This window comes from Corvus brachyrhynchos, unplaced genomic scaffold (assembly GCF_000691975.1).
Source record: "Corvus brachyrhynchos isolate BGI_N302 unplaced genomic scaffold, ASM69197v1 scaffold7, whole genome shotgun sequence".
Classification (NCBI taxonomy): domain Eukaryota; kingdom Metazoa; phylum Chordata; class Aves; order Passeriformes; family Corvidae; genus Corvus; species Corvus brachyrhynchos.
The window spans coordinates 3,618,324-3,640,421 of record NW_008239054.1 but is presented as its reverse complement, the minus strand read 5'-3'; the positions used below and the strand labels follow the sequence as shown (position 1 = coordinate 3,640,421).

The following is a 22,098-nucleotide window of genomic DNA, read 5'->3' as shown; positions in this document are numbered from 1 at the left end:
TCAGCATTAGGAAGATGTCTTCCAAGTGGCTCATCCTACCAGGGAGGTGGGCAGCTCTACTCTTCACAGGCTATAGACTCTGGTGTATCTATTTTCTGATAACCACAAGAGTGATTGACTCCTCACACTTCAGAAGGGAGATGGTAGAAGGAGATTGCTAGCCATGTGGGAGTGCTTGGGGCCCACACACCTTGTCACAGCTGTTGCACTTTGATCCCTGGCACTCAGGATGGCTCAGGGATGGACTTGTTTGGAGCAGGTGTAGAGCAACCCTGGTACACAGGAGTTGCACAGGCTTGTCTATACAACTGCTCTCCTCCTGCCTTTCAAACCTACCTCAGTCCCAGGCAATACCACCCCAAAAAGAATAAATAAGTAATGGAAGACTGAGTGAGCATATGTCTGTGCTTGACTCATGCACCACAGAATAAATCCTACTGTTGCTGGAGAGTGTGAGAGCTGCTGGGTTATGCTTTTGCAGCTATGCTTCATTACTCATGCTTTACAATCTAAAATACCAGGCAACGTGCAAGTAAGTCAAGCTTACTTGATAGCAAATCCATTTTGTAAACAGGTCATGGACTCGTTGTCCCACGTCCGTTCTCTGGCACCTACAGGGAAAAGAGATTGGCCAGAGTCAGAGTGTCTGGGGTATGTGACACACTGTTTTAGGAAAAAGTTGCTGTAGTTTTTTAATTGGCTACAAAACCCCTACAAAAGAAAAAACAAACCACCATGGCTGAAGATATCACAGAAGAACACAGTTTAAAGGCCAAATCTAATCTGGAAACAAATTCCACTAAATAAAATTTGAACAAAGAATAATGTTTTAAAAAGATTGGAAGCCATGGTACATTATTCAAGATTAAAAAATGGCTAGCTTATAAAGTTTTTTCAGCACCCTAAAGGATATTTAACTTCTTATCTGACGTTACTTAAAAGGTTAGCCACTGTAAAACCTTGAGAGTTTGGAACCATCAGAATGCCTAAGTGGGATTTTTTTTTTTTCTGAAACAACCTTTACAAATTTGAAATACTTGGCTGAAAATAGCCAAGTGTTATGCTCCAGTTGATTATTTCCTATTGCTATGATTATTTCCAAAAAGCAGAAAACAAAGTGTAGTAACTTCTGACCGGTTACCAGCAAATATCTCTACAGCAGGTAGGCAGGCCTCATGGCAGTGGGTGCTTGCTGGCATTAGCAGTATTAATTAGACACTGCAACACTGAGTCTCCCCAGCAGGAGCTCAGAACACCTGCAAAGGTCAGAGATCAGGACTTACTAAGTAAGATTGGGAAGAGGGATGATTGCGCTCCAAAGATGCTGAGGTTAAGCTGGATAAGTGTAGCTGTGTATGGTGCACAAGGCATTTAGATGCCTTTGGTGTGCAGTGGAAGGATTTGGACATGTCCAGAGCAAGACACCTTAGCCTGAAGCAGACCTCTAGCTTAGGTCAGATGAGCTTTTTGATGCAGAGCCTGTGGTCTTTGGGTGGCTCTAAAATGATGTGCTCTGGTTTCCACAGTGTAGATGTCTTACAGTGATATGAATTTCCATATGCACACCCTTTACTTTGTTCCTGTAGCCTGTGAATAGGATATTGCACATATTCATGGTAGAAATGACATCTCTGGCTGGTATTGTGCTGTCTCGAGTGTTCACCATTTAAACAAATCTTGTGTTCTTTGTTTCTGTTCCTGGCATGCCTAAATATAAACCTTATGGTCTGTGCTAGGTAAGAGGAAGATACAGTGACTTTGGGTGTTTGGTGTAACTTATGAGGAAAATACTGTATTGAAAACATCTCACACTGAAGTTGCCTAGACACCAACTGAGGTGATATGCTAGTCCATGCACAAAATCTTCCTATGTTTGTTTTTAGATTTGCTTCTTCCTAGTGACTCCTAAGACTTGCTGCAGAAATAGCTTGAATTCTAAGACATGAATGATTTAAAAACTGATTTGTATTAATTTGTAGTTTTTCAATTTGGCAATTAGTTTTTGCAAATACAGTTTGGAACGGATTTCTCATGAACTGTTTGATGTTTATGGCTAGTCCTCCTTAAATGGTTCCCTAAAATATGGGTTATTTTTTCCATTTCTTTCCTGGTTACTTGAATATCAGGTGGTGAATTCTTCTTTAAAAAACCTATGGTATAAATTTTCAGAGTCATTTGTGTCGTAATTACTGAAAAAACTAGGTTTCATGGGTGTTTTTACAAATCTTTGGCACTTGTTCAAGTACTGAAATAAACAGATCTGGCTGATCTTACTCAGAAAAAATATCCACAAAGTGGTTTTAAAATCATGTAGCTATTGATCTTCCTTCTCTACACAGAAAAACAACATTTAATTTCAAAGAGAAGAGTTACCCAGGGGCTTCTGCCACATCTAGGAAGTTACAGGCGTTAGAGACTTCTGTCAGTGAGAGGAGTTATAGTTGCGTATTAGAACAAACTGTACCAACAGGTCGCTTGTAGTATCGGATTTTGTGGATTTTATGAGTCCTTCTGACTGTTTTGCTCTTTTGATTACATGTGGAGCCATAATACCACCCTTATTTGTAGTTTGCTCTGTCAGTGTGCCAGGTGTGACACTGAACACCTGCTGGATGTGCACTTTGAAATGAGTTATGAGGGTCAACACCTCTCAGTCAGGGTGTGTGCTTGTTATAGGCTTTATTCATCAAAGCATCTTTTCCTGCAGGAAGATGTTTTGTGGTCATTAAAGAGCTCCTGCTCTTCTGAAGCTGTTGTGCAAGGGAAACTCCAGGCATTCTGCTGAGCTGCCAGCTTTGTGGAGCTGGAGAGAGGATCTGTTTGGTGAAGACCGACTATGACCCTTTGTAAGCAAATAGGTATTTCCACAGTGTGTCTCCAGTGAACTTGGCAGGGGAATAAATGTAAAGGATTATAATGCTTCAATTCAGATGGCTGAGTGTGAATGCCTCAAGAAAGTGTAACGCTTTCAAATAGCAAGGGGGAGACTTTTCAATCACCTGCCTGTGCCAAGTGGAACTTTTGAGGTGCATTCCATCTAATCATTTATTTTGTCTCCAGGGAGGAAATAAACAACAGTCGTATCAATGGGTAAGATCCTAATCACTCTCATGCAAGCAGTAATGGGAAGAAGCTGGGTTCAGAATGAGTGCCTTTCAAGTAAAATGGTCAGACAAGAAGTTTATGTGTATGTAACTAGTGAGGATAAACAAGGCAGTGTGCAGCTATTTCACAGTTAGCGTGCGCTCTGAAAACTTTAAATTTGTACATTGTCAGTATGAGAAAGGAAAATGAAACAGAAAAGGGAACTGACTGAGGAAACTTGGAGAGAGAGCTATAAAGGATTATTTATCCCAGTGCTCTTCCTCATGCTAGTATTAATCCATGGGCAAATCCTTCTAATTTGGAGGATCTCCACTGGATTAGCTGCACAGGTTGCAGAGGTGATATGGTATAGATTTCTGATGAAAACATTGCTATAAGAAAAAAACCAAACAAAACAACAACAACAACAATGAAAAACCAAACAAAACTCCCCAAACCTAAACCTTTACAAGAGCTTTTTTCAGTAAGTTAATGTTTTGCTGAAGGGAGACAGATTAGGTAAATTCTTTCCTGCTTGAGTATATTTGATTCTTTAAAGCATTTATAGATTTTAGTTTGCTTTTGTTTGAATTGGGAATTGACAATGAGAATATAACTTGAGGCTGTGGCATACTGGATTGAATAGACCTTGTCTTTATGAAATAAAATATAAGATATTTCCTACCCAGAAGGCCTGTCTTTTTAGTCTGTAAACTGGAACGTTCCCCTCATGGATATAGATGTAAGCTGTCACTTCTGTCAGCAAGAGAAATTAAAGAAAATTTAGGTTGTGTGTTAAGAAGTATATCCTTTTCTACGGTATCCTTCTGTGCTGGCTTGAATGAGGATAGCCACATCTTCTTTTCCTTTTTTCTCTGTGTAAGTAGAGAGAAAAACATGTACAGAACTGCTACTGCACATGAAGTTAAGCCTGAAAGCAGGGGTGGGTCCTGCTCTGTAACAGCCACAGCAGTTTACAAGACCTTAGGAACTCTCACTAAAGTTGGTGGGAGTTTTTCCATTGGCTGCTTTGATCGCTGGAGCTGACTCTTAATTAATAAATGGGGAATGTTAAAACACTCTTACCCAGAAATGTAGATTCAGCCACTGTCTATACTTCCCACATGCACTTGTGTCCAGAGAGGATTAAAATGCCAGTTAAAGAATTTAAAAAACCCAACAACAACAACAACAACAACAAAAACAAAACAAAACACCAAAAAAAACCCCCAAAATAAAATATTTTCTGGCTCAGAAGTAATTTATTAATTTTATTCTTACAAAACCTATTCATTAAACAACAGCATGTCACATCTTTTCAGTTTCTATAGAGCAGAAAACACTGTGATGATACTTCTAAGGCCCAAGGTAAGCATCTTTTAATACAAGTGTAAACTGGATTTGTGAATCTGGCTGGCATGACACTGAAAAAATATTAAAATAGAAAATACTTTTAGATTTAGATGTGCAGCTGAAAAGATTCCTTTATAAAATGCAACCTAAACTTGTACTGTTGTATAGGTAACTATGCTCTGTCTTCAAATCTGAATCTCCTGTTACAATGGCAATACTTAAATTTTTATAAGGGTTTTTTTATCAGCTACTGACTAGAGAATCATTGTACTGATGATATTTATGAAAACTCATATACAATCTAAATAAAAATGTGAATACAAATATAAAAAATGTAAACCACTAAGTCCCTGAGCATATTTTGATCTTGCCAACTAGAGATAGAAATGTTTGCACCAATTGGAATTAAAGTATGGCAGGAAGCAAATCTAGCAATATAAGTTGCTTTTCAGTTTTTTACTAGCTGTTTTCAAAAGGTAGATTTGAATAGAGAGAAATTGATGTAAAACATATTTTTTGAAAGTATTTTAAGCCTAGCAGTATGGAAGAAAAGCCATGTCAATCAGCTGAATTTTGGGAGGCTGTAATGGAAATGGTGTAGTATGGGAATAAGTTTGTTTGCTACTGATTTTCTGCTGAGAGCTACAAAGAGCTGATGGCAAGGAGGAACAAGGGGCTTCTTGCATGAGAGAATGGCAGCCAGGAAGCAGCTTTGGAGAGCATCTCATCTAACTTTGGGTGTCACAGTGTCCCTAAGGTAGCTGAAAAAATAGTAGCCTTTACCTTCTGCACAGCTGCCAGTGGCACTGTGGAGTGATAGTTCTAATTAAACTATTAATTTGGGCTTTTGGACTGGATAAGTTAGATAATGTGACTACTCCCTCTGAATATATGACTTGTTTATAGAAATCTTTAAGTATAAAGCTCATTACTAATTTTGTGTGTATTAAACGTATAAAATGAGACAGCAGGCTTGGCGGGGTTGAAAATTGACTTTCTTTGCCAGTGTTTGCTTTGAAGTGCAAAGGCATTTTGGCTCAGCTGTTGTTGTAAAGATACAAAAGTCTCCTGGCAACTTTTAAAAATTATTAAACGTCAGCTAACAGAGAGGTCTCAGAATACAAACACCCACAGGGAAGTGTGGTCAAGTGGGGGCATTTTCACTGCCTTCTCTCTGGACAGGTTTCATGATCTATGTATGTCACAATCTGTGCTCCTGGGGACGTTGAGAGGACGAGGAGAAGAGGTGGCCACTCGTAGTGTGTCTTCAATGTCTGCAAAGATGGAGCTTGCAGCTTCCTCCCTGCCTTGCCAGTCTGACAGCAAGGGACTGGATTAAGTTCCTCAGCCTTTCTGCCAACTTGCAAGTGAAGGCACAGTTGTATCCATATGTTTCACAATTACCTTCTTAGTCCTTTCTTCCAAAGAGTCCTTTGAAACGTGGGAATTTGTAATACTATAAAATGCCACTGCTCTTTGCAGCTGTGAGCTGTAGTAGATCAAGTTATCAGTTTTCTACTTCAAGTCTTTAGTCCTGCTGCCAACAGCAACCTTATATATGGCTATAAATCTTCCTGGAGTGTAATAAAGGTGTACTGCATTTCACTGTAATGGGGTATGTCTTGCACGAAGACAGACAGCATTAGGAATTTTGTGTGTAATAGCTAGTGCTTCCCAATATCCATGTCAAAACAGAGGATGTAGTATTGTGAAGTCAATAAGATGTATTTTAGTTTTCTATCCCTGAGTAGTCTGATTTTATCATGGCAGTGCTGCTCTAGTTCAGGATTTTGTGGTATTCATTTCATAAACCTTATTCTGAGGTGCTCGCAGCTTTTCTGCTCTGCACATCAAAAGGAGAAGGAAGTTCCCTGAATTCAGTTGCTCTTGCTTTATTTATTTATTTTACTTTTTGAGGTAAGAAATAGTTCAAACTTTTAAAATTCCACTTCTTTTGCAAGTACTGGAGTTATAGCAATCTTATAAGGCATTTGGAGACTCAAAATGCAATAGGTACTTAATTTGACTTTCAAAAGAATCTATTTGCTATCTAAGTCAATTAGAAATATAACTTGATTGTTTCTCTAGCTCTAGGAACTTAAATGGCTTTAAAAAAAAAGCATCTAATTTATTTGGAGACTTCTGAAAAGTTAACCCTACAGCTTGATTTTTTTCATCTGAAAGTCAATTTCTTGTACTGAGCTGAATAGATAATACATCAGTGTTGTGTCAGGGATTTTATTTCAGAACTTTTCAGCTATTTCTGAATTTGAATGAATTCAAACTAAATATAGTTAAAATACCCATGAGCTTTGTCTCACTCATTTATGAATTAAACATAGAGATGTCACTATTTGTGAGCCTAAACAATCCAAAATAGTATTTATTGTTTTGTAAAATTCTGAAAATGTTTAATAAAGGTACTCAATGGCTCTGATATTCATGGTTGGATGACAGCATCCCATTATTAAATCCCATTCCACCATTTTTGCATTCTAGCTATAGTCATTTAACAGTGTCTTTTGGTCAAAGTAAGTGCTGTGATAAGCAAGTACAATTCCAGTGGAGAACTTCAGGTACTACTCTTACACAAAATTTAGCATTTGACCCAGGTGTGTCTCACCTTGCACTGAGCATGTGTGGCACAAAGAGGCTGAGTAGGGAGGAGAGCAGAGAAATTATAGAGAGTAAAAGAGGAGCAGACTTGATAATAGCCTTCAGCTTGCTTTTTGTCGCTGCTCTTGTCAGCTCACTCTTACGAAAAGATGTTACATATTAAGAATTTGCTCCTATCACCAAGTGTTTTAGCTCAAAATGTATTCTGTGTGTGAATACGTAAGTTGGCCTGCAGCTCACAGAGGTAAAAATAGAGCAAGTTGGATATTTTATTGTTGTTGTTGTTGATCATTTTTCTTGAAATTGCACAACCTTTTTGCAATTTTGTTTATATCAGTGTGATGATTCCAAAACTTATCCAATATGACTGTAGAGCATACAAAAATTAGTCACATCAGATAATACATAGAAAATTATGCCCATAACCACAAAGACCCAGCCTCCTTTCTAATCTACTCTCCACCATTCCATTCCCATAGAAACAAAACTGTAATGCTTTCCTTCTCTGTCCCTGAAAAAGAAATTAGGACTCTTGCTTTTTCTGCTTTCCATCTTTTCTGTATCTAGGTAAATGCATGGAAAGAAGAATAAAGGCAGAATGATATCAGGACTGAAATTGAGGGCATGGTTCTGAGTGGTAACCCTGCAACCAGCTGGGTAGAGGGTTTCAGGTTCCTTCACTGAGGTGTCCTACACAACACGTACACGTGCTCTAAGCTGTAAAGCAGGTGATGGAGGGAAAGGCTGCACAGCACTGTGCAGGGGAAAGGGGAATGATTCAGTGACTGGAGAGAACAGGTCACAGCAATGAATGAGGCAGGCTGTCAGCTCAATACCTGATACAAAAACGTCTGTGATTGTTCCTGTCTTCAGTGCTAACAGGGTTTCTAAACTCTAATGGAAAAACTTGGGTTCTATGAACATGGTCTTTAAAAATTATGTGCAGGGCTGTGAATGCTTGCAGCAACTATCCTTTGGCAGGTCTATTTCAGAAAGATTCTTATGAATTCTTTCAAATGGTTTCTCAGAATGTTTAAAGCCTAAGTCCATGACCTGCTCCTTCATAAAAGTTGCAATTCTGTCTTTATTTCCAAGACATAAAATACCTACCATTTGCATCAGTTTTCAAAAATTTAAGTTCTGAAAAAAGTCAAGTCTCATTTGGGCTTATGAAATCATCTGTTGCATCCTGTACTTCCCAGTACCATAACAGTTTTCTTCAACTGAGAAAAGTATTCATAGTATCATTTCAGTGGGCCTTTTTAGGGTGTTTTTTTAGTGCAAATCATCAAAGCCATTGTAATTGTTTCTTTTCCAGTGTTTAATATTTGACTGTCGCACCCACCATCAAGCTCTAAAACCCTTTCCCTGTAGCATTTGTGTTTCAGACTGGACGAATAAAATTTTAAGGAATTTCAGCACTGTCCTATGTTTCATGATTTTTAACTTGAATTTGTCACATAATCTTTTATGCAACTTATATTTAAATGCACCTGCATCTTCAGTTTCTGCCTCTTCTAGCAAGGGAATATCATGTTGTATGAAACAAGCAAACTTTTAATGATACACATTGGAAACCAGAGTTCATGGCCTCTCTAAGTGCTGGTCTGTATCTTGGAATTCCACAGATCAGAATGCCAGCTGCTTGGAGAGCACTTCTGAGCAGCAGCATGTATGCTCTGGTTCCATTTTGTTTGCTCTGCTCCATTCTCTGAAGCTGATGTCTCTCGGATGTTTATTACATTTTCTGTTTATATTAGTAGGAGTTTTATAAAGTTAATTCAGAGAAAGTCCATCAGGTGAAAAAGGTAAGAAAGGTGACTGAATTGAAGCTGTTCCTCAGCCTCTGAAAAGACTCATCTTGCACACTGCAAAACCGTAATAGATGCACAGCCTAGCGTGGATACCACAAGCTGTGTTAGATGGTGTTCACAAAAGGTAGTTTAGAGCCAACAAGGTGCTCTCAAGACATCAAAGAATGTCTAGTGCAGACATGCCTCCAGAGATCAGTTTGCTTTTCATAGTTTGGGTCATTGGAAAACGTTAGATTGCTTCTGGTTTGGGAAGCTTACCTTTGTGGAGCACAGAGATTACAGCCTTAAGTGCATAAGGCCCATGGAATTGTGTGTTGCTTCTTGCTGCCTTCTGTTTCTATTGTTAATAACATAAGCAAGGAGCAAAGCTGTTTTCTAAGGTTTCCCTGTTGAATATTGTGACCCTTAATTTGGATGCTCACTATTTAAGTAGATTATCTTAACTGAAACATATTCTGTCTGCTCTAAATAGTCTGCAAACTGAAAACAGTAATAGTTTATAAATAAAACTGGTCCCTCTCAAGGACAGTGTAATTTTAATTATATGCAGGCTTAATTCTGATCCCACTGAGGGACCAGACTGGCCACTCTATTTGGAGCCAGGCAAATTGGCTTCTATCCTTAAGAACACAGCCACGTTCACTGCAACAATGAAAAGTGTCTCTTGTGGACAAAGTGATTCAAGATCCCTTGTTGAAGCTTATTGTACTGTTTGGCAAAACTTGTCTACTATTCATAGTTGGTGTCAGAGTAGAACTTATGGTGAGGAAAACTGAAATACATCACACAGCAATAAAAAAGAAAAATCAGAAAATAAATTGATATTTTTCTTTTTTCATTTTTCAGAACATTGCAACACTTCCACACTACTGCTGAGGATTACACCATCATTTTCACATCTGGATGCACAGCTGCACTTAAACTGATAGCAGAATCATTCCCTTGGATACCTGAAGGCACAAAGCAACCCAGCAGTCGATTTTGTTACCTAACTGACAGCCACACATCTGTGGTGGGTATGAGAGGCATAACTGCTTCAATGAATGTCTTGTCTGTTCCAATAAAACCAAAGGAAATTTTGTCAGCAAAAAGCAGGTTACCAGCTGAAGAACAAAACTGCACAACACCTCATCTATTCTCTTACCCAGCTCAGAGCAATTTTTCTGGTACCAAATATCCCCTTTCATGGATACAGGACATAAAATCTGGAAAACTCTGCCCCATCAAAATACCAGGGAAGTGGTTTGTTCTACTAGATGCAGCTTCGTATGTGAGCAGTTCTCCACTGGACCTGGGAGTTCACCAAGCTGACTTTATCCCCATCTCATTCTATAAAATCTTTGGATTCCCAACTGGTTTAGGAGCATTATTGGTAAACAACCGGATTGCTCCCCTCTTGAGGAAAACCTATTTTGGAGGTGGAACTGCAGCTGCCTACCTCGCAGGAGAGGACTTTTATTTGCCAATGAAATCCATAGCAGAAAGGTGAGGCTTTGTTTAACAAAACAGGATTTTTTGCTGATACTGTTTGCATCAGATAAATGTCTCAGGCTTGGTGTATGCACTGGGCTGTGATGCATGTGCTTTTTATGCAGTTGGATAGGTGTTTCACATCTAACTCAGTTTGTCTTATTATTCTTTTTCCTGTCTAAAGAACATAATCTGAAATATGCGCCTTCCTTTCCTGATCTAGTTTGCCAAAACAGCTAAAAATATAAGGCTTCATTCAGTGACATAAAGGTCAATCCATGCATTTTTTAATTTGTATTTAAGGTGCCTCAGTGGAAACTTGATTTATTTTTGAAACTCTGTACCCAAAGCAGCCAGACCAAGGTCGATCACACAGTGTAACAACCCTTAGTGAAATTGCAAAGGTAGGTCTATGTATTTCACTGGACAAGTGCAACGCTTTACCCTCAAGAGAAGCTTCATCAGAATAACAAGTTCAGTAAGATACATTACCTACAACAAATATTTGTGGTGCACTTATTCCTTGACTGAGATTCTGAAGAAGATCTGAAGCTCTCCTACAGAAAAGAGAGGACACCTAAAGGAGGTCAAACATATACACAAAGGAAAATGCAGGGCAATAAGGTAAGTTTCACCAGTCCTTGAACACACTGAAGTGCCACTCTTAGTGATGCTTGGTCTCCCTTCTTCATGTCAGCAACAACTTACATAAATGCAGTAAAGGGTCTTTCTTCCTGTGTCACATCTGCACAAAGGAAATGCTAGAGATCAGCATTTCATCACAGAATCATAGAACAGTTTGGGTTGGAAGGGACCTTAAAGATTGTCTAGAGGTCCAAGCCCCCTGCTGTGGGCCCAGACACCTTCCACTAGACCAGGTTGCTCAGAGGCCCATCCAGCCTGATCTTGAACATTTGCAGGGATGGGGCATTGAGGACTTCTCTGGGCAACCTTTTCCAATGCCTCACCACCCTCACAGTAAGAAAATTCTTCCTTATATCTAATCTAAACCTGCACCCTTTCAGTTTGAATTTACCCTTGTCCTGTCAATATATGGCCTTGTAAAAAGGCTCTCTCTAGCTCTCCTCTAGTCCTCCTTCAGGTACAGGAAGGCTTCTGTAAGGTCTCCCCTGAACCTTCTATTATCCAGTGCTGAAGAACCCCAATTCTCTCAGCCTTTGTAAGAGAGGTACTCCAGTCCTCTGAGCATTTTCATGACCCTCTTCTGGACTCATTCAAACAGATACATTTCCTTTCTATGTAGGGTGCCCCAGAGCTGGATGCAGCACTCCAGGTGGGGTCTCTGAGGGCAGAGCAGAGGGGCAGAAGCACCTCCCTGAACCTGCTGGCCATACTGCTTTGGATGAATCCTAGGGTATGGTTGGCTTTCTGGGCTTCCAACACACTCGTTGCTGGGTCATGTTGAGCTTCTCATCAACCAACACATCCAGGTCCTTCTCCCCAGCAGTGATGTTAGTTCATTCTCCACTCAGCCTGTATTTGTGTTTGGGATTGCCCTGACCCATGTGCAAGACGTTTTACTTGGTGTTGTTGAGATTTATGATGTTCACACAGGTCCACCTCTCAAGCCTGCCAAGGTCCCTCTGGATGGCATCCCTTCTCTCCAGTGTGTCAACTACACCACACAACTTGGTGACATCAGCAAACTTGCTGAGAGAGCGCTCAGTCCCACTGCCCACATTGCTTGCAGAGATGTTGAACAGCGCCAGTCCCAATATCAACCACTGAGAAACACCTCCTGTCACTGGTCTCCACTTGGACATCGAGCCATTGGTGGCAACTCTTTGGATGTTGTCATCCAACCAATCCATCCACTGTTCCACTGAGTGGTCCATCTGTCAAAGCCATGCCTGTTCAGTTTAGGAACAAGGGTGCCATGTAAGACAGTGCCAAGTGCTTTCCACAAGTCCAGGTACCTGCTCTTCCCTTATCCATCAATGCTGTAGTGCCCTCTTAATAGCCCACCAAATATGCCAGACATGGTTTGCCCTTAGTAAAACCATGTTGGCTGGCAGGAATCACCTTCTTATTTAACATGTGGCTTAGCATAATTTCCAGGATGATTTCTCCATGGTCTAGCTGGGCACCAAGGTGAAACTAACCAATATGTAGTTCTTCAGGTCTTCCTTTGCTCTCTTTTTAAAAGTGGGTGTTCAAGTCAGTGGGAACTTCACCTGACCGCCATGACTTCTCAAATACAATGGAAAGTGGCTTAGCCACTTCATCCACCAGTTCCCTCAGGACCCACAGATGTATCTCACCAGATCACATGGACTTGGTCACCTTCAGGTTCCTTGGATGGTCTCAAACCTGTTCTTTTCCTACAGTGGACCATTCTTCATTCTTCCAGTTCTTGCCTTTTCATTCTGTGGCTTGGGCAGTGTGACTGGGGCACTTGCCGGTCAAGACAGAGGAAAAAAAGTCATTGAGTACTTCAGCCTTCTCATATCCTAGGTAACCAGGTGTTTTGGAGAGACCATCATTCCTAGGCTTGGAAAAGATGATCCTTGAACCCATGCAGGCCTCCTGGCGTTTTTGCCTGACTTCCTCTTCATTGAGATGCGTCATTCCTAGGCTTGGAATAGATGACCCTTGAATCTTAACCAACTCTCTTGTGTCACTCTTCCTTCCAGGGCTTTATCCCATAGCATTCTAACAAATACTAAATACATATTGATATATAGATATATATAAAATTATAGACCTTGAGAAAGGCTAGAGGTTAAAAGGGGAAATGGTAAAAAACGCCCTTAATTCCTTTCAATTATTTATGGATGTGTATTCAGAAGCACGATGTCCTGCATCTCCCATAATGTGAATGTCTGACCTTTCACTGTGTGCAAAATGATGCTTCATGTGTTTGCACCTCTTCTGGGTATGTGCTCTGAATGCTGCTGGGAGTTCTGGTTCTGGGCTGGTAAATGCAGAGGCTGGCTGCATTCACCTGGCTCTTGCCATACAAGACCATGCATTATTTCTGAATTGGATGTCGGTACCGTGAATGTCCAGTTAATCTTTTAATGTAGAAATAAAAAGAACAGGGAAACATTGTTATTCGGACCCCTGTTTCTGATTTTTCAAACCAAAAAGGCTTTGAAGTGCAGCTCTCACTGAAATTCAGGATGACAGGGCATAGAAATCACGGGATCCCAGGGTGCTCCTGCATCATCTGCAAGCCAAGGATAAAACCTGCTTTAATTTCACCTGGGCAGGCTCTAGTTTCCAAGCAGCTTTTCTAGAGGTAATTGATACATGACTCCTGAGATAGCATAGCAGATAAAAATATCTGAAATGTGTTTTATGTCTCAGTTCTGCTTTTATACTTTCTTTAATTAAGAAGGGAAAGGTATGTGGTAACCTGAAGGGGTACTGTATTTCTGGTATCTTTTTCAAGAGTTTTCAGAGGTTGACTAATTATAAACATTTCAGGTATCTGAGGCTCCCACTGTTTCAAGGGCTTTTTTTACTGAGTCAGAAGAAGGACCTGCTTTAACCTTCTTCTACTACAGAGTTAGAAACAAAGGAAATTGACTTCTAAGTCAGGCTGGGTACACAATGTGTAATCTTGGTATGAGGGATTAAAACTAAAATAATCAAAACTGACAGCTGGATACTAGTTGCCATTAAACACCAAAGTGTCATGCAGACAGGTCTAAGTCATTGTTCATAGGTCAATATTTATACTTGGCCTCATCTGATCCTTTAGTTGTTATTTGAAAAGCCAATATTTAAAAGTTCATGTTTAGAGCATTACTGATGCAGTCCATAACCTCTCATGAACTGTGGAGACTTAAAGTTCTGCCTGGAGAGGCTTGAATTTTTCAAAGATAGGTCAGGAATGAGGCTAACTTTCTTGAAAAGTAAAAACAACAATACAACAATGTTGTATTGACATCCTCAATCAATGTGCTTCAAGCTATAGCACCTTTTTTTTTTTTTTTTTTTTTTTTTGTTCAGCTGCTATGGGTTTTGCTTTGTTATGTTTTTAAAGTGTTTTCCCAATAATAAAATACAGGCAGAGCAGTTAGGAACAGAACTACTACAGTTCAAATGAAATGCCAGGTCACCATAGCTGGAGTTAATACGATTACCTTATCTGTGGGCCACATTTCCATTTCCTTGCTAGTGGCTGAAACACCTCGGTCATTATTTGTCGAGTAACAGCAGGTCCAGTCAGGTTTTATCTCTGCCAAATTGCAGTCAGGAACCTCCATCCCTGCAGGTATCCAAACCCAACTGGCGGAGGCCCTGAGTAACCTGCTCCAGCTGGACATGCTTTAGGCCAGAGGTTGGATTTGAGATTCCCAGGGGTCCTTTCCAGCCTCTGTGCTTCTGTGATTGATTTTGTGCACCTCTTCTGAGCTCCATCTGCATTGTCTCTTCAGACCTGTCTTTGTGATTCCAAAAGGTTTTATTTTTATTTTACATTTTTTTTAAAAAAGCTCGTTTACAGTGTGTGATTAGTATTCGGAATGAACACACTGAAACATGTCATTTCATCTCATAATTCATAAGGAAACTTGAACTCTAGCAAATGGCATTGGAAAAGGGGATTTAAATATATGTGTCTGAGTACTGCTAGCAGAAGGTATTCCCCATTCACACATAATCCAAGAGCAGTGTACTAAGAAAATAGCTTTTTCTAAGTCAAGGTGAAACTTGAGCAGAAACATGTAACGAGCGACGGTTTATCCATCTCTCCTACCCAAGACTGTCAAAATGGTTGCCATTTTTCTTCATAGATGCAGCTTTTGCTACTGTTTCTTGTATTTTATTTTGATGTTCCTGCTATATAAATTAATATACCGCAGTCTCTTTTACATTTCTTTAATATCTTTAAATCACTTCCATGTTTTCCCATTTCATGTCAGTAGCCAATCTTCCTATCTCAACTTTTAAAATCATGTTTATTGTATTCTCATCCTTGTATCAAACAGCTTGACAAATTACTATTATCATTCACAAATCTAGCCTCATTTCCCATGGTTTTTTTTTCTGCACAGCATGAGATAATAAAATGATATGATTATGTATAGCAAGAATTCAGCGATAAATTATTCATCATCTGCTCTATTTTTCTTTTGTATCTGGGAGTGCTATTCAGAATCTGATCATCCTGGAATTTATGACTCAGGGAAAAGGAGCTGTTGTGTTATCTGTAAATTGGGTATCTGCATCTTAGTCTACCAATGTGAAATATTTAGTGCATTAGCTGTTGTGTGTTGTTCATTTCCAAATGCATTTTCAAAAGCTTTGTAAATCCAGGTGGCATGACTTTGCCCCTGACAAGTTTAAGTGACTATTGCCTCTGTTGTTCGAATAATTTGACAATCCCAAAGCAGCACACACACTTTTGTAATCTATTATACATTGCACTTAGCCAAAGCAGGTTTCTTTATTCTTGATGCTGTGGCTGGAGATCCCTGGGACAACTCTGTGCATGCTTATGCAGTGTATGCTGACATGGTTTGAGTCCGCAGTGGCATTCTGGGTTTGTGTGTGCTCAGGGGAAGGAAGCAAGGAATGGGAAATACAGGCAGAAAGCTAGGGATAAAAACTAGAATCCCAAGAGCTGGAGTTGAGACAAAATCCTGAGGCTGGATGGTGGGTATGCAGCAGCTTGACAATCCTTTGGCAAATAAAGCTGATCTTCTGCTTGAAGCTATCTCTTTAGCGTGATTGTTTCTGTCAGCCTAGAAAGAAAGAATATAGTGACAGGTGCTGGCTTATTCCATAGAAGCTCTTCACAGTGCTCAGAAATCACCCAGGGCCTGGACTGTGCTGAGAGGAGCACAGTCTTTGTGTGCAAACTCACCTTGTAGTCTGGCATATGCTCATTGGCTCCACACAAGAGGACTTTGGCCATCTGCCCATGATTACTTTATGTGGTAAGTGGACTTAAGCATCACCCTGTCAAAAACCACATTTTGTTTAAGCATTTTGCTATGATTCTTCTGCATTTTTATGACGTTTAGAGATCTCCAAACAGGGCAACTTTTGGGAAAATTTCAAAATCTCTAAATTTCATGAACAAGCACCTTTTCAAATAGCAGTGGTGGATTTCAGATTAGACACTTGGGAAGTAGTCTTCATTTCTAATGTATGTTTGCACCATGAGACTGCCTTCTGCACCTGACAGATCGGTGGCAGCCACTGACATGGACTCGTAAGCCTGAACAGGGAACATGACAGTGAACAAGTCTCTTCCTTCCTCTCAGCCCCCAGTGCCACCATGTCCTGCAGAGATGAGAGGTCAGAGGTCCTTGAAAAGAACTGCATAGGACTCTCATTCAGCTGTTCTCCATGTCTGAAAGGCAAAGTCCTTTCATTTAACTGCTGGAACTTTCACTTATATAATAGAACTTAATTCTTACGACTTTTCAACTGTTTTTCAAAACAAGAGCTGTGGAAAAATAAAAGGGTAACTGTAAGAAGATTCAAGTAAGCCATTACTCTTCTGGCAAGTTTCATGCAGTCTGTTTTGTTACCTCTCAGGACATCCAAGGTGGCAGTTGACATTTGCTGTGTTTTTCTGCCAGCCATCACTGCAGCCAGCCAAATTCTTCAGTATTTGATGCAAAGGAAAGTTTTGCTTATTTTTTTGTTCTAAGTCCCATCATTAAGAAGGCATTCATATGTCATTTTGCAGTCTAATCTTCCAGGTGATTTTTTTTTCAATACTGAAGTTGTTTTATTCCCCAGCATAGTCAAAATAAACTGAAAATTGTACATCAGCGACCCAGATGGTATCCTGAGGGGATCACTTTTGATCTTGATTCACCATGGGATTCACCTTAAATTGCTGAATCTGGGATAAACTGAAAGCAGTGCCCCTGATAAATGCTTATAGAGCATAACAAGACACTTAAAAACATGTTTGTTAACTTGGATTAGTGGGCAGTCACCAAAAGAGAAGAAATAATATAGGTAAAATTTTGAAGAGGCAACACAGTTGGCAGAGGTGGCTTCTGTTATGCAGCCAGCCCTACCTCTATGCATTTGCACGCTCCTGGAGTGTTGGTGCTAGGATGCAATCTTACAGTATGGAAACAAATACAGAAGGAGGTGTTTTTCTCAGGAGGGGGAGGTAGTGGATCTTGCAAAGTTTTTAGAAATGTTCAGCAAAATGAAATCAATAAAAACCAGAATACAAAGAATTTTTTAACTGTACCATGGATTCTCTTACTCAGATGGAGGCTAATCCAAGTAATCATATTTCCTCTTTTGTTTTGCAAGTGTCATCGAAAGCCAGTAGAAATCATGGGCCCAGTGTAGCCACATGCCTACCACAGAGAGGCACATGTAAATCACACCAAGCACCAATCTGTATTGTTGGGAAACTCCATCCCCCTATATGAATGGAACCAAATTACTGATTTATGAAATAAACCTTATAAACTGCTAGAGAGCTACAGCACATTCATTTTTTAAAGAGAAAAATGTGGAACTCATTGTAAAATGCATTTTTCTTAAAATATAAAGTGTTTTGAGATGATAGCAAGAAAGAAGGGAATTCTGGCTTATACCAGGATTCAATTTTGCCATTGATCAAATACAGTAAAAATTTTGCTTGAACTAGGATGTATTGTTACAGTCATTATGGCTAGCAAGGTGACATAACATAGTTTTACCCTATGGAGTTCTTGGGCTCAAATTTAGAATCAAACATTTTCCCTAAGACTTCTCTAAAAGGCTTTGTGCATTTCTAGCACCAGCTATTGTGACTTTACAGAATTGGTTTTCTGCTGATAAATTTATGGCACATTTTTAATTATGCTTTGTAGATTTTGCATTTGTGATTGATTAACATGTTTGATATATGAGGAAACATAATGGTAACTTGTTTGGCATACAAATCACATTTCTTTTCTTCACCATTTGTAGTGTGTACTTAAAATGTCATGATACTGGATGTAAAAGGGTGAGACTGGCTTTTTGACCCAGATAGTATTTACAATATACAAGTCCTATTCAATTACTGTTAAGGGAGTGATTTACTTTAAAGTGCAGAAATTAAAGCTTTTGCTCTCTCTTTTTACCTCAGGCAGTTCTTAGTAACAGGAATTGCTGTAAATACTCCATGGTATAGTATATAATTAGTATAATGCTCTTTCTTTGACTCCTGAAGTCTCAGAGACAAAAGCATGAGCTAAGGCAGACATATGGAAGAGCTGTAACTACTATCAGGGGGTCAATTTAGATATTTAACATTATTTTAACCTAGTTTTTATGTGCTCTTAATCCTCTGGCACGTGTATGTGTGTTTAAATACTTTCCAAAGCGATGCTGAAATTGTTCTAAGTTGGCTGCTGAAACTTTATTGGCTTCCTTGGAGCGAGTTCAATCTCAGTTTACATGGTACAGCCCAAGATGTGCAGAAAGCACCAAGTCTGGGCAGCATCATGTGTTGCCCACAGGTCTGGTCCTGCACAGAGCATGTCCCTGTACCTCTTCAGAACCTCCCAAACAGGAAGAAATCCTTCTCAAATCTTCCCTCCTTCCCCAGGAAAGCCGTTACTGCTTTCTATAACCTTTTGAGGAGAATGGGGAAGGAAGGGTGGGTTTTTCATGTGTGTGTGTGTATGTGCTTCCATCCTCCTTAAGAAGGAAATGACTGTGACAAGGTGTTTATATTTTCCATTTTGCAATTTTTTTAAAGCATAAGATAATGTAAACAGGAGAAAGGCGTGAGCTAATAGAAATAAGAAAAAGCAGAATGGAGATGGCAAAAATGGAGGTAATGTTGAAACAATGTGTCTGTAAGAGTGCCAGCCCCAAGCCAGATATGGTGATGTGAGGTTGCTGCTGCGAGGGTGGCAGCTCTGCATGTGGAGAGCAAATCTGCCCTGGGAGATGACCCATCCAGATGAGGGGGGCTTCTTCAGGCAGGATGGGGAGGGCTTGGGATGTTAGGAGCAGATGGGGAAATTGAAGAAATACGGCTTAATGTCTCTGTCTCCTCATGTGTCTCTGACCCCCAAACAAGTAGTGTTGGCTTGTTGGAAGCTGTCATAAGATCTGGATCAGGGCCATTCCCTTCAGCACGTACCAAAGCTTCTGGCATGTCTTCTGCATGGACATTGCCACCCTGGGCTTCAAAGCAGACGTTGTAATCTGTGAGTTCTGCAGATTTTTTGTTTTGCTGAGTAAATGAGTCCAAACTGAAGGATCCTGCTGTGCATGGCTGCCATGCCACCCAGTCCTTCTGCCAGCTGGGTGGACTTTGCACTGCAGAATAGGACACCCAGGTCCACATGTGGATTCAAGACTCATAGGTGTGCATGCTCACAGCTGTGAAGATGTAGTTTAATTTCCCATGTATGGATGAGAGCTGAATGCCACATGGCCCTCTCAGTGTTCAGGTAGATAAAAGTAACCAAGACTGTGAGCCCCATACCAATCCATTTGCTAGGGCTGATGATGAACTGATGCCTTTGCAAGTGCAGCTCCATGACATGCCAGGGGTGCCTCTCCAGAGACATGCACCCGAGGAGCAAAGTTGTGTGGCTGCACAAACCCTGCATTTTGAACCTTCTTGGTTTCAACAGTTTTGTCATTCTTCTGTTGAAAACTTTCCTATTGAAACAACTCTTAGACTTAGGAGATAGTACTGTGTTGGGTTTTAAAAAGAGTGATGCACAGCAGTGAAAATTGTGGAGAGGGGAATCTGTTCTCCAGAAAAGGACTGAAGCATATGTATTTCAGTCAGTCTCTGGTTCACAAACTCCTCGAGCTTTAGCAGAGATGTCAGCTTGTAGTTCAAGTCGAGTAAGTTTATGCTAATTGCATTGGTGTATTTCTGTATGGATCTTTTTGGAAGCAAAACTTTCAGGAAACACTTGTATTCTCTCTTCTCACAGCAGTTCCTGTCCCCATACTACTTGTGTGGATTTAGTTTATTCTTTTTTGGGGATAGGGAGCAGAGGAAGGCATGGTAGAGTGCCTGGCAATTAAAATCACTGACTGAATGCCATCCAAATTTAGTTATTCCAAAATGGGATGGGACTAGGTAGTTTCCTTTAACATTTTGTCCTTAATGGAAATAATCATTATGCAATGAAAAAGTATACTTAGAATAGAAACTGTCTGACCACAAATGATGAAACATCCCCTCTACTATAATGTACTATTATACTCTAATGTCATGAATTGATGTTAATCATTCTTGCTAACTTTTACTTGCCCATTTCAGCAAGAACAGACTAAAAATCAGTGTGTTTCAGCATGTTGTGCATGGATTCCTTGAGATCCATGAATTCACTGTAAAGGGTCCAGCAAAGGAGACTGAGACACCTCCATGTGGCATATCATGTGGCAATTGCAGATTTGATCTTTTGAAAGAGAACTTCATCTTCACTGAATTTTTTTCTAGTCTGGTGAGTTCCTTCCACTCAGATTCATGCTTATAAAATCTTTTTGGAATGGTATTCTTATCAGACTTATTCTTTTCAGTATCATCAGAGATCTCTTATCATTTAAGAAAAGGATATGTTTTTTCCTGTCTAAATGACATCAAAATGCAAGAGAGAAAGCTGAAATGCTATAAAGGTTTGTCTGTGTATAGCAGAAGACCTACAGAACTATCTTAAATTTAGTGACTCAGATTATGTGGCTTCTTATTTGGTACGCGTATTATTTTATATTTTATTTATACCTAAGCTACAGGGAGATACTTTTTAAAAAAGTTTAGTGTTCACTGCCTTCCTAGTGGTAAAAAAGAGATATATAGAAACAGAGTAGTTTTCATGCTTAGATGACACCACTCAACCTAGTATTTGAAGATTACAAGTACAAGCACGGGTTTGGTCTAGGCTCTTTTTTTTCATGTTCTCACTAGTCAAATATATGCAAGAGTGCATCTGGCAGTTGTGCTCTTGGGAACCCATGAAAGAAACATCTACAGGCTTCTCAAACAGATTTAATTTATAAGAAAAAGGAAAATATTGATGCTCTTGAGAAAAAGGGGTTTTACAGTCTTTCTTAAGTTTCACATATAAGCAACGGTTTCCAAAAATGGAAATACGCAGATTTGATTAAAGACTTGGCTGTCACATTTGTGTCTGTTCATGTTCAATTAAAAAATTCAGAGGGATTCTCTAGCATTATTATAATCTACTTTTTTAATATCTAGGCATTTATATTATCAAGTAACATCTGCTATGGCTTAATAACTGTGTCAAATGATTGTAATAGCTTTATTTTTGGTGAATTTAATGATAAAAAGTTTTAGAGCTACAGCAGGGAGAGTATTAATGCTGAATGGATAGGATCTCCTATTTCATATTTTATGGCAGACATTTTGCCATTATGTTTTCAGGTTGTACTCTGAACTGGCCCCCTTTTTTTTTAATTGTTGCTGATGCCAACAGTCTTAAGTTCAGCAATATAGATTGCATGGATTATCTCCATAATGTCCACTGCTAAAAAGTGGTTAGTATGAATCTAACTCTTCTTATCACTCATTTTGGCTTTATATTAGAAGTGTCTTGATTGGTCTTAAGTTACGTACATTAATATATGACCAGTTTAAGTGGGAAAAATGGTGTGATGATTTTATTAATGAAAGATTTGACAAAGGATTTGACAAAGTCTGTGCTCTTAAGCAGATCAGTAAGTTGATGCCAAGTAACAGGAACCCAGTTAACCTTTCCAAGAAAAGAAAGTGTATATATATATATATATATATTTTTTTTTTTTTTTTTTTTTTGTTTTTTTTTTTCAAGATATTAAAGAAGGGAAC

General features: G+C 39.5%; 1 protein-coding gene across 1 annotated transcript in view; it reads left to right on the top strand.

Annotated features, from left to right (window-relative positions):
• MOCOS (molybdenum cofactor sulfurase) overlaps positions 1-22,098 on the top strand; it is a 184,091-nt gene that overhangs the window by 47,934 nt on the left and 114,059 nt on the right. Inside the window, exon 4 of the mRNA XM_008637530.2 lies at positions 9,714-10,352. Within this exon, the coding sequence (XP_008635752.1) occupies positions 9,714-10,352 (639 nt within the window). The remainder of the gene's footprint in view (positions 1-9,713; positions 10,353-22,098) is intronic.